The sequence below is a fragment of the Calypte anna genome, chromosome 7 (genome assembly GCF_003957555.1).
Source record: "Calypte anna isolate BGI_N300 chromosome 7, bCalAnn1_v1.p, whole genome shotgun sequence".
Classification (NCBI taxonomy): domain Eukaryota; kingdom Metazoa; phylum Chordata; class Aves; order Apodiformes; family Trochilidae; genus Calypte; species Calypte anna.
Window position 1 is genome coordinate 3881208 of NC_044253.1, and position 12500 is coordinate 3893707.

Sequence of the window (12500 nt, forward strand, 5' to 3'; positions counted from 1 at the left end):
CTCAAAATGCCTTTGATGAGGCCATAGACCCTTGTCAGAACTGTTTTTTGAGGTACACCAGCATGTTCCTCTCAGCTCTTTTTACACACAAGCACAGTAGTTGATGCGTGAAGCTTCTCTTTTTCATGGAGAGAGATCTACAGTGCTTCTTTTAACTAGGGGCATTCACCTGTGTCTTACAGCTTTTCTGGTTTTCCCTGTGTGTGCTGTATCATCTCAGCAGTTAAAGACTTGATAAGGGAAAGTTGTCAGAAATCAGATCTCCTTCTCCTAATTGTACGGGTGAGATAAAAGATCACACGAGGAACCAGCGAGTATTTACACACATGTGCAAACAAATGGCCACTATCAATTCACGTGGAAGACCTGATAAGGCCTTTATCTCCTGTCTGTGCCTACCAGAGTGTGACAAGAGTGTGGGGAAGGACGTGGGGCAGGAGATAGGGGAGCGGGAGGAGCGGCGGTGGAAGTCACGATGAGGAAATTCAGAAGGTGGTAAAAATCTTGATTGCAAAGTTATCAGAAGCTTTCTGGTGTGAGGGAAAAAGGTGTGTCCTGAGATAGTGCTAGACCCAGCTCTCTGTTTTTAATTTAGAGTATCACAAACTCACAGAGTTGAAGAAATGAGTCCACGGAGAAGTTGTTTTGTTGCTACCATTGCTGTACTTAACGTGGTTGCCCACTGTGAGGACCTGGTCCTCGTCACTCAGGAGCTCTTGGAAAGGGCTTGTCCCAGATAGTGCAGTCAGCACTGTGTCCTCTGTGACAGGCAGCTCTTCATCAGTGAGCTGATTACCACTCCTAGGAGCTTGCAAAAATGTTCATCATCTAATGAAGACCTCTCCTGCTCTAGTGGGCATGTCAGCATCATTTTTCCTCCTTCTTACTGCCTATTTTCTTGAAGGACAGTAGGAAGTTGATAGTCAAGAGACGAAAGCATCTCTAATTTTGACAGTGGCAGAGAAGATCCTTTGTATTATCTCTATATTCTGCATCTAAAAATGCAGATATAATTCTTGAAGACCAGTTTGTTATGCTCAGAGTATGAGCAGAGCCCATACATAGTAAGCATTCCAAAAGGAGTAATTGGTTTTAGGAACCTGTCTTCAGTGCTCTTCTTGCCTGACCTCTGGTTGAGATGTGGATAAGAAAAGATTCAGAACTGTCCCATAATCAGAAACTAAATGTGAACCTAACAGTTTTAAAGACTTTAAGATAAACATTTCATCCCATGGTGGAATGGCAAGAATTAATTGAGGTCTGTGGCAGTCATCTGGGAGGCTCTGAGAGACCTCAGCAGTGCATCATGGCCAACAAAAAGTCCCAAGATCTTCCTTCCCAAACCTGATGGAACACAAGAACACTACTTGCACTTGTGTACCCTTTTCCCTTCTATAAACTTGTTAGTCTCAAACAGGACTACTCAGGATATAATCTTGGCGGTGGAAAAACTGAGGCAGAAGGTGAATTATCAGTCTGTGCTCTCCAAACCACGTGTGTCTTTGGGGATACGTTTGCATTGGCCCAGCTTCTTCTTGGTTTTCTCATGTGAGAATCAGATCACTGCCTCCATGGAACAGGGAGGAGCAACATCATCTATGTTTAAATCAGGTACTTAAATTTCCATTATCTGGTAAATCTGATGAGCTAAAAGAAGGTATTTTTTAGCTTTCCAGTAGATTGTGTCACCTCAGAAGACAATAGGAAAAGTGTTTTGGTTCCAGGGGTCTTTTTGACTCAGATGGTTTCTTTTGCTTGGGCTCCTGATTAATAGCTGAAGCAGTTTGCTTAGTTGATATTGGTGGTGTGTACTAAATGAGAGGGGAACTATCTCAGAAATACAAAGAGCTAAAATATGGTGTGATCTGCTCTCACTAAGATGTGTACTTCAAATTGAATTCCCTCAGTGGAGGGAAATAATTTTCAGTTATCCTGGTCAGAGTAGAAATCAGTCCACTCTTTTTTGAATGCCTTTTTTCATTAATGTAGATATGTTTCTGAGATGAGAAACCATGTTTCTTCTAATTAGAGTTACATGTAGTTAATTTCCTTTTTTTAAAAGCTCGGTGTGAAAGGCAGTTTCCTTTAAAAAGGGGGCAAAAAAAAAGGAAAAGGAAAAGAAAAAAGTGACACAGCTGATGTTCCTGTTGCCTTAGCAACAGATTTATTTATTAGGGCCTGAAATGACATGAGTTAATATACCACATACCTGCTGATTGGCAAACTCTCCTATTTCAGCTCCAGTTGACAATTAAGTCCTGGACAGCTACAGCCAGGGGTTAATGTTACTCATTAGGAGAACTAGGTCATTACTGGGAAATCAAGGCACTTAAGGCAGCATGGATAAAATACAAAATTCAACATCTCAAGGAGTGAGGGGTTTTATGTTAATTAACCTTATTTTCCTTTCATTAAAAAAAATCTTTCATATATGCACATGACAGTGGATCAATTAATTGGAAAAAAAAAATACAAAGTAAGCTGTAGTTTACTTTCCTCTCCTGGCTGTCTTCATTTCCTTTGGAAGGGTTTCATTATTTTATGGAAAATTCTTATGTCTATATGATGAGTAAAAAGGGTATTAAAATTAAGAAGGGAATCATCATGGAAATCAGCTTTACCACAAGGGAATGAGCAAATAAAAGCCTTGGAAATGAAAATAAATAAGCTTTGCTAATACCTCACCTAAGGAGCAGAATATAAGCCCATCAGAGCTTGGAGATATTTAGAGGTACTTCTCTGCTTCTTTATTAAGCAGTTACATAGTTATGTGACCTTCAGAAACCGAAACTTTGGAGAACTAATTCAAGTTGTTGGTAAATACTCTGTTTACAGAAAGCTGATCGGTGGCATAGCCAACAGTAACTCCTGTAGTTAGTACTTGGCCTCTGATTTCCAGGAAAATTAAATATATTCTCTGAAAGTTTTATTAAGATATCTGAGTGGGAGTTTTAACTTGATAAGTCATAAGTAATTTAATAAAGCTCTCCTGAAAGCCTTTATTTACTAACTTTTAGCAGACTTCATTCTGATACTGGAGAACTTAATAGGCTGTAAAAAAATCTTATTAAAATAAAACTTATTCTTTTACTCACTGCTTCCCCAAATATACCTAGTTCTTTCACTTCTGCTAAGTACTCTACTTTCTTTGCTATATTTAAACTCTGTGGCCCAATTCTGCTTCTTTTTGACTTTAGGGTAATTTGGTGTAAAACCTCTTTCCACTCCTGTAAAATCAAGGTTGAAGCAGCCTCTTAGTTGGGGTGCAAAGTCTAAACCACTGTATGACTTTGTAAGAGCATTCTTACCTGCAAACCAGGCAAAATTAAACCCTATGTGTGGTTTTTTGCTCCAGGGGTTGGTTTTGCACTTAACTCCACAAAACTCCCTTTTTCCATGGTGGGAGTTTTAATTTAAAGTGACTTTCTGCTCTGGTTCAACTTCTAAACCAAGTCTTTGAGCAGAAACAAGAAGCTTCTCATCCAAGAAGCCTCTTCCACCTCTCTGCCAGGCTCAATTCCTTGGGCATCTCCTCATAGACAGTCTCCTTGTGCAGCAAGTTTGCATCTCATTTGTCTCCTGTTTCTCAACCTTTGTCTTTGTTTTTTCAGTCCCTGTGGAAGGGACCTTCCAGAACACCTTGGTTTTCTCCTCAGTCCCATCATCCAACCTGACTCTATTGTCCTCTCAGTCCTCACATCTTCAATTTTTATGTTGTTCCATACTTTTCATGTTTATAAATAATATCTTTATTCTACAAAGTCCAGTAATTTTATTCTCAGTCCAGTAGAGGAATCTTGGAAAGATGCATCAGATGTTAGATCCTGCCAGGGTTTGGCTGTAGGACCATCTTGCTCAGCTTTGGCCTGAGGTGTGCCCAATGGCCTCTGACATGTGGACTATTCTGTGGCCAAGCACAAGAAGTTTTTTCCAAGGCTACATTTTGAGGAAGACTTTCAATGCATGCAACAAAAAATGCATCTTGGACTCAAAAATCAAGCACATCCAAATATTCAGTTCTTGTTCTAAAACACATATGTAAAATAGAGGCTTATTTGAAATTTAGTATGTGCAAGATATAGTTTATAGTTTTACTGGTGTTAGGTGTTTGTTGGCTTTTTTTCTTTTTAATTCCTGTTCTTTGGATATTCTGGAAAACTTTTGGCAGAACTGTTGTCAAAGGTAGCCCCAGCCCTGGGAAATATAAAACAGGACAGAAGATATATTGTACCAGATAGGCTCAAACAAACTTAGCAGATGGTGCCACCAGCTCCCTTTGTAATTCACAGCATCCCTGACCAATGTCTTAGAATACCTTCAAAGAGACAAAAATCAAATATTTCCTAAGCAAACGATTTAATATCCTTCCTTATTTTCAGCAGTAATAGGGGTTTGGTATATTTCTTCTTTCAAAGCTCTTTTAAATTAGTTTTGTCCTCTTACTACACTGCAACTATTTGACTATATTCTTTCCCTTCTCCTCCCCTGCTCTCCTTTTCTCCATGTTTTCACCCTTTCTCTCCACCTCCTTTTGTCCTCTTAATCTCTACTTTTTCTTAGTTGTATTTACACACCACCTGACTCCATGAAACGAGTTGATTCCTCGTTTGGAAAGCACTGAGATTTGTAGTTCCTTTAATCTTGTTGAATAATGATTTTTAAGCCTTGGTCTTGGTGCTAAGGAAGTTCCTGCTTAGGAGCTTGGTACTTGGAGATGACAGCTTCAGAAACCCAAAAAGCAGGAGTTGTCTCAGGTACCTGAGCTAATTTTGGTATTTTTTTTTTGGTGTTTATTTTTGTTATTCCCCAAACTGGTCCAGGATCTGCTTTTGGACCCAGACAGGGTACCTGGTGGAGTCTTAAGTGTTTTAATTTGGTGTTGTGGGCCCACAGGGTCCTGTATTGTGGGTTTGCTATTCCCATGCAAATGTGTAGTAATGTAATTTTTAAGTAGTAATTTATGTTTGATTCTTCTTCTGTTCTTCCAAGGAACCACCTGAGTAGATTCTTATCCCCTTACCGTATTTGTACCCATCTATTATTACTGTGACATGACTTTTTCCCTAGTACTTGGAATTACAATAGGTTATATTGTGTATGGTTATCAGGGCTGTCAGAGGCACCCAGATGATTTTATCTTGCCTAACATGACTCCCAACAACAGGAAACCATTTGTTATGTTACCTTTGTAGCAAAGAAAAAAAAAAAAGAGGGAAGTTAATTTTTATTTATTTATTTATTAAAGAAACGATTTGGGGTTAGTCCATAGCAGTTATTGGGTTGTGTTGCAGTTTCAACTAAATGCTTTTTTATCTGAATCCTGTACTTGTGAAAAGCTAGGTTTGCTAAGTTGGAGGAAAAGAAATTAAAAGGCACAGGAATGAAAGCACATTGATTTTTTTCCACCAAGGTATCTGAGACCAAACACGGGTCTTTGTCTTCAAAGGTTAATCTCTCTTTAGGAAATAAGCAGGAGGCTCAATGACTGATGCTGATCCTGAGGTTTCTTTGGTTAGAGAATGCACAATATTTTATTTTGAGTTTTTTTCTTCCTGAATTGTGAGGGGAGAAGAAGAAGAATCTAAACAATAAACTCCCAAGGTTCTTTTTTTTATGAATCTCTTCTAGATAACACCAGATAGGAGAAAATGCTTTTCCAGCATAAAGCAAAATGCCACCCATTTTTCTCAGCTCAGCAACTGGAAAAAAAATCAGAAGGTAAAATACACACTCCTCACTGTAAATACGTCACAGGCTATAATAGAAGATAAAACACTGTATTTGCCAGTACATTTTGGCTGCTTTTTCCCTCTCTGGTGCTGTTTTCTAATTCCTTGTCTTTCAGAGATGTTTTGCAAGCACGAGCAAGGATCAGGACCCTTTTTATTTGTAGGATCTTCAAATCACTAACTAAAACATATTCTGTAGGGTTCTTTTTAGCAGTGACACTTAGGCAGAAACATTTTTTTCTACTTGACTCCATTTTCTATTAACTGAGGGGGTATTAGATATTGTGGGAACTTTTGATGCTGATGATGCCAGACAATGTTTAGAGGCACAATTGCAGCAAAGACATTTTGTAAGTGTATCAGATGAAGAAGAAAACTCATTGGACTTAACTACATATTTACAGTCTACCTCTACCCCATCTTGGAAATGTAAAATGATGGAAAAATACTGTGATAAATTGAGTAAATGGAAAGCAATTAACTTTTCCTTCATGTTTGCATTTTCATAGTTATTTCTTTTCCCCCTGTTTCTTTTCTAATAGCTCTTTCCCAGCAGTAATATTTCCTCTTTTGCAGTTATCATGAGCACTGTTACCAGAAATCTGATATTAGAATTTTAATTTTTTTTGTCCTTTTCTTCCCTCCCCCCCCATGATCTTAACATAGAAAATGTATATTAAAGTCATTTGATTTAGGAAAAATCTTCTGCCCTCCACAAAAGTAATGACTAGAATGGATTTCATTTGGTATATTGAATAGACTTGTAACATGAGTCTCTTTAAGAAGAATATTACCCTCCTGAAGGGTAATTCCTGAAAGGTAAAGTATTTACCACATTTCTGTAAATGATGGGGAAACCCATCTCATGGGAAATTAATGTCAGGAAAAACCCAGAATTTGGCAATCCTTATTTTTGAAGGCCAGGCCTATTTTTTTATGACTTCACTGCTACTTTTGGACTTTATTAGATTATAATAAACCTGTGTTCAAATTTTGCTGAGCTCAATATTTAACCTGAAACGCTGAAGTGCAACACAGTAAATACAGTGAAAAAAAAAAAATCACACTTACTGTTCTTTAGGTTAGTTTTGGCATGAAATGGAGCCCATTTTGAGTGCGTGCAAAGGTTGCACCTTTCATGTGCTGCTGTTCACTTCTTGATGATGCTCTGGCCAGATACAGAGTCAAAAAGAGGCTGATGTCACATGAGTCCCTTTATCAGCCAGTGGCATCCTTTGTCACCCTCCCTATGTCTGTACCATATCAGTCCAAACAGTGAAGAACTTCAGGTTCCTGCTGTTACCGCCCACATGAACGTTTCTGGGATCAGGGCACCTTCCAGCTCCTGGCTTTGGGAGAGACAGAGGTTCAGCTCTCACCTCACAGCTCTGTCTCAACAGCAGGGGCTTCCCCTACTTTTCTTCACCTTCATTCTTTCAAAAATGTGAACTTTTACAGGGGATTTTGCAGCTTTGCTACCTTTTTCCCCACGGTGCTTTTGTTCTCACAGCGTTGTGCTTCCTTGTTCATGCCCCTGCCAGCCTTTGCTTTCTTGATTCTCCTCCACTTTGGTTCTTCTCCTTTAATTACCATGCAGTTCTAGTTTTGCATCCTAATTTATACCTTTACTCATATTTTTCTAACATTTTCTCTACCACTGATAGTGCTGTCAAATGTTCTCTGCAGCTTCTTTATCTCACAGTCTGATTTTTCTGTATTCTTTCCTTTTTCTCAAGCCTGTGCTTTTTCCCTTTTTCTTCTCTATTTACCCTGTATTTATCTTTTTGCCTCCTGGGTTTGGATATGCCATCATTTTTTTGTGTGTTTTCAACTTGATTTTTTGTGGCTTTAGGTTTTTTTTTCCTCTTCTCATGGTTCTCTTCCCCTCATCATCATGTCACCCATCTCATCTGCCCTGTTTGCTGCCAGACTTGCCCTCCTGACTATTGCACTCCTTTCCCAAAACTATTGGACCACTGTCATCCCTTCCAAGGTCTGTGTCTTAGAAACTTCATTTCCCTGACTTTCACTTATTGATTTGGTGCTGACAGACTTCCCTAGCCCTATCCTTGTCCCTCACACCTCCCCTGTGCTCTGCCTTTGTCCCCTGTCCCTTTTTCTCCTCCCTGGGTGTCTCTTGGCTCACACCACAAGTGCCTCCACGGCTGCTGCCCAGCTTCATAAATAATGAGTGATATTTCAGTGGCCTGTTTTATCAGCCTTTTATAGCAATAATTGCAGGTAGGCAGCTATGTCTTTTAGCTCTAGCTATATATCCTAAAATACCCAAAACAATTCAAATGCTACTTCAACCTGTGAAGATTTTGTATTTTCTATTGTAGTATATTTAGTATATTTTCTGTTTTAGTGGTGTCATCTCCCACCTTTGCCCATCTGACTTCCATGAGGTTGTGCAAACTGAGGAGGCAGAAGGAGAATACATCCAGTTTGAATTGCATGGATTTAAGGCACTGGAAAAAGTGACATATTACTACATGCCCTCACAGTTTGGGATTCTCTACTGCTGGAAATCTCCCATGCTAAATGTCTTAAGGAGATTAAGATCAACTCTTTTAATATTTGCTTTTAGCTGAGCTTAATTGTAACCCTTTCAGAATATGTAGTACCTTCAGAGGGGCACAACAGGGGCACACAAGTGTTGTGTAGACTTTATGCAGTAATTTCTTAAATATTAAGGCTTTCTCTCCTCATTTAGCACTTTTATGTTTCTGATTAACTTGCATAAACCAGGTTTTAATATATTTTTAAAATAGACTCTGCTTATTTTATGCCTTTGAGCAAGTCCTGTTTCTTTTCCACAACACTTCTACTTTCTCACTGCATAACTAGATGTGTCTTCCTCCAAGTTCTAAATAACTGCAATTATCACCATGGTAAGTTTCCATATAGTTAAAAAATAAAACTTAATTCACAGATTATGAATCTCTTACTGAATTTTCTTTGAATTCAAGAGATGAATACACAGTGAATAATGTAAAGGGCCAAATTCTCCTATTTCTTGTAGATTATTTTAAAATGTGTTTTCCATCAGTGGTCAGGGATGTGGGTATCCTGCAGGCCCAGGGATTTAGCTGGTCTGCATGCACTCTCCTCTCAGTTCCAGCAATGGATAAAGGTCCAGGGCTGAGGCTGAATGAACAAACCCCAGAACAGCAGAAGAGGGGACTTGAAGACTGTTGCTGTTCCTTATATAGAGGAGTAAAGAGGAGCATCATTGGTGTGCTATGAAGTTGCTTTTTTTTCAATCATTTTAGGCTGAAAAGAGGGATGTCAAGTCATCAATTAATCCTGACAGTGTCCTTCTGTGATGAAAATAAAATACTGTCACACCTGTTTTACAAACAGAAAATATAAGGCAGAGATAATGGAGGCTTAACACTGGTGCTGCTGATACCACCACCCTCCCCATCTCTGTTTCAAGGGCAGTCCTGAAAAGTTTTATTCCAGATTGCAAAGGGAGATCACAAAATCAGGCTGAACCCTGGGCCACCTTCCCATACCCAAAACATGAAGCCTTGTTCTTATGAGAGACTTCAAACTTCTTTTTTAAGACAGGTTTTAGCCTCAAAAATAAAAAAAATACTGGGTAAAATATATAGTTTAAAAACATGGAGATTTAATGGCTGCAATGGCAGGGCTCTCAAATCCATGTCTAGGTATGGTGCCTTTGTCTACTCTGTGGCTTTTAAAGCTGGAGTTTGGTCATTCTGATGTTTTCATGTTCTTACAATGAAATTTAAAGCATCTTCATACCCAGTTCTTGTTTGTCCTTACCCAGATGCATGTCAGATCATGTAGAAATCCAAGAGCATTACAAATACCTGAACTAAACCTGAACAGACCCTAGAATCCCATTAGCTTATTTTTTTTCCCCCAAATAAGAAAAAGATAAGTTTGCTTGTATGCAGTTTTGCAGTTCTTCTTCAGGAGCTGGAGTATATATAATTAATACTGTTTAATAAAGCTCCAAAAATGCAACAGATGCAGCCAAAAGTGCATGTCATTTTGAGCAGATCTTTACAGAACAGACTTTCCATATTGTGTTCATCTTTTTCCACGATCACTGCTATGACAATCTGGTGTGTTTAGCAGTTGTTGCTGAGTAAGGCAGACTGGATTGTATATGATTTTCTCCATGTCAGCCAAGAAACAGAGCTCTCTCCTTTTTTTTTTTTTTTGATGCAGTAAAGAGGTGGTCTTGTGCTATTTATCACTTTCTAGAAGGAGCAATTCTACCTTTGCTAACTTGCAAGGGTAATGCATTGCAATCTGTAGGTGCACGTGCTAGAAGCTTTCTGTAGATCTTAACTGAAATTCAGATGGTTGTGGTGTGGAAAAGTTACAGGAACTGATAAACTGAATCAGATGACCTCCCAGTTAGAAAAGCTACAAGATGCACAAAAATGTAGTCATTAAAATCTGTGAGTATCACATAAAAGGAAAATATTTTCCAAGGGGATATGGAAGGAGGATCACCTATAGTAGAAAACCCGTAAGAGAGGCTCCAGTGCAGAGGAAACGTTTCCCCTTTCAACATTCCTTCTGGGTGCCAAATTTTCCTTCTGTTCTTCCCCACCTATTAAACAAAGCTGCAACTTCCAATTCCTATCAGTTTTCCTAAATATGTGCAGCTTATGTGGCTTCGACGAGCTGTAAGGCTCCGTTTTCTCCTGCCAGCTCCTTGACAATGTGGCTCCAACAGCATCCTCCACTTTTGGCTGCCTCTGGGACCCCTGGTCTCTTCTGGAAGAGGAGAAAGAAAGCATATCCTTTCCTGGAAGGACTTTTTGTGACTCTGAGGCTGATTGCAGGGTTGGGAAGAGCTTGGAAAGCTCCCTGGAAGAGTCGTGGCTCTGTCTGTCGAGGTCACTGGCTCCATGTCGCGGGGACGTTTTGGTCCACCTGATGATGAGCACTGGGCGTGGGGATGGGGGGCTCAGCAGGGGCACCTCTAAACCAACCATAAAAGCCTGCTGAGGGAAACTGAGGCTAACAGGACACCTTTTACTGAATTTCACTGACTCCCAGCACCAAAGCTATTTTCCTTGCAAACTTGCACATTTCCAATAGAGATATTTTCTTCTAGCCAAGTCGGAATCCTTGATCCTAATCCCATTTGGGCTCGTTCAGCATTTGGTGGGTACTAGAATACTGGCAACATGTTTCTGCAAATAATTAACCTACCAGAAACAGGTGGGTATTTTAAGCATGAGGATGGAAGCAAACTAGTGAGCAGTACCAGGATCTTTTCTGGAAGAAATTCTCTCTCCAGACAGTGTGCATATCTGCTTTGGTTACTGGAACCACCGTGAAAACTCCTGGTTCACAGATGTGAAACAAATTATGAAGCTTATGCAGTTGCATTCCTCCTTATTATTGAGAACAAAACAAATCTGGGAGGTGGAGGACTTCTTAAAGTAATTATTGTCTGGCTTTATTTTACAAAAATGCAACTAATTCTGAAAACTCCAGAGTTCCTGAAGATTTCTCAGCCTAGGAGAGTCACGTTAATTATAAGATTAATTTGTTTTAATTCCCTAAACTGAAAATATTGACTGAATGAGAAATTAACACATGTAGAGCTGCAGATGTCATTTGGCTTCAGATTTCCTGAATGATATAATTATTAATCTTTCATGTAGCACTGTGACAAACCTACAGATTCAGTCTACAAAATTAGTCTGTGAAAAGATACCAGGACATCTGAGCTATAGATCTTCCCTTAATACAGGAAGGAAAACAGTGGAATTTTCTAAATAATAAATAAAACCAAAATATTTTAAAGACATATGGTGCACATCTGTCTGAAATACAATAATTTAAAGCAGAGCAATTAAATGCAAGATATAATATTCACCTTAGAGTGGGGGAATTATTTAATTTTTAATGTAATTTACTGAATTTGGGAGACTTTGATCATCTGTGGTGTCTTTTGAACCTTTCATTCTGTCCTGGTAAAGAAAATAAATAATGAAATTGTTTTTTTATTTTGTTTTCTAGATAAGCTAGCTTTTGAGTCAAGGCATTGAGTGTCCTACCCATGCAAACCTTTAGTATTATCTTCAGCTGAAATGATAAATAAATGCAGGGTTCTTCCTTTCTGTTTTTAATTTCCAGTTAATTCCTTGAAACTGTGAAGGTACCGAATGCCTTGTGATAGTTTATTCCTTTCTTCTTTAGTTTAAGCACCGAATGGGTCAGAAACTTTATGTTAGTATGGTGTGGATTCATAAAATTCTTGTTTGGGAAATCCTTAATTTTTAGCAACAGTTTTTGATTAATCTATTCCTCCTGCCATGGAGATTGTAAACATATTTTTTGATAGGAAAAAAACAAAAAACCCCAAGGTTTTTTCCCTACCCTGTCCTTTTTTTAACATCAATTTACCTTCAGCTAGGTGAGATGTTACTCAGATCTTCTCTCTTTTGGAGTTGGTAATTTGAAGAGTCAAGACATCCCTGGAAGAAAAGGAAGAGAGAGAAGGATCTGGTGAAACTGAGTTTCACTCCCAAGTGCTGGGCTGAGGAAAATAACCAAAGCAAAGAGGGAAATGGTGCTGAAGACATTTAGTCCCCTAAAAGTACACTTTAAGAGAAACAGTGTCTTGATAAACAAGATACAGAAATTCCACAAGTAAAAATAAATGATGCTGAGATAAGTTCTCTTTATTTCAAGGGAGCACGACAAAGATCCTGAAACTTTCTTTAAAGTCCTGCTGAAACTGAAAGAGAAAGATCTACCTTTTCATGT

At 38.8% G+C, this 12500-nt stretch overlaps 1 protein-coding gene across 1 annotated transcript in view; it reads left to right on the plus strand.

Annotated features, from left to right (window-relative positions):
* The window catches only part of GTDC1 (glycosyltransferase like domain containing 1), a 181702-nt gene that overhangs the window by 150863 nt on the left and 18339 nt on the right, over positions 1–12500 (plus strand). Inside the window, exon 9 of the mRNA XM_030454512.1 lies at positions 12426–12500. This exon is cut by the window's right edge and continues 35 nt beyond it. Within this exon, the coding sequence (XP_030310372.1) occupies positions 12426–12500 (75 nt within the window). The remainder of the gene's footprint in view (positions 1–12425) is intronic.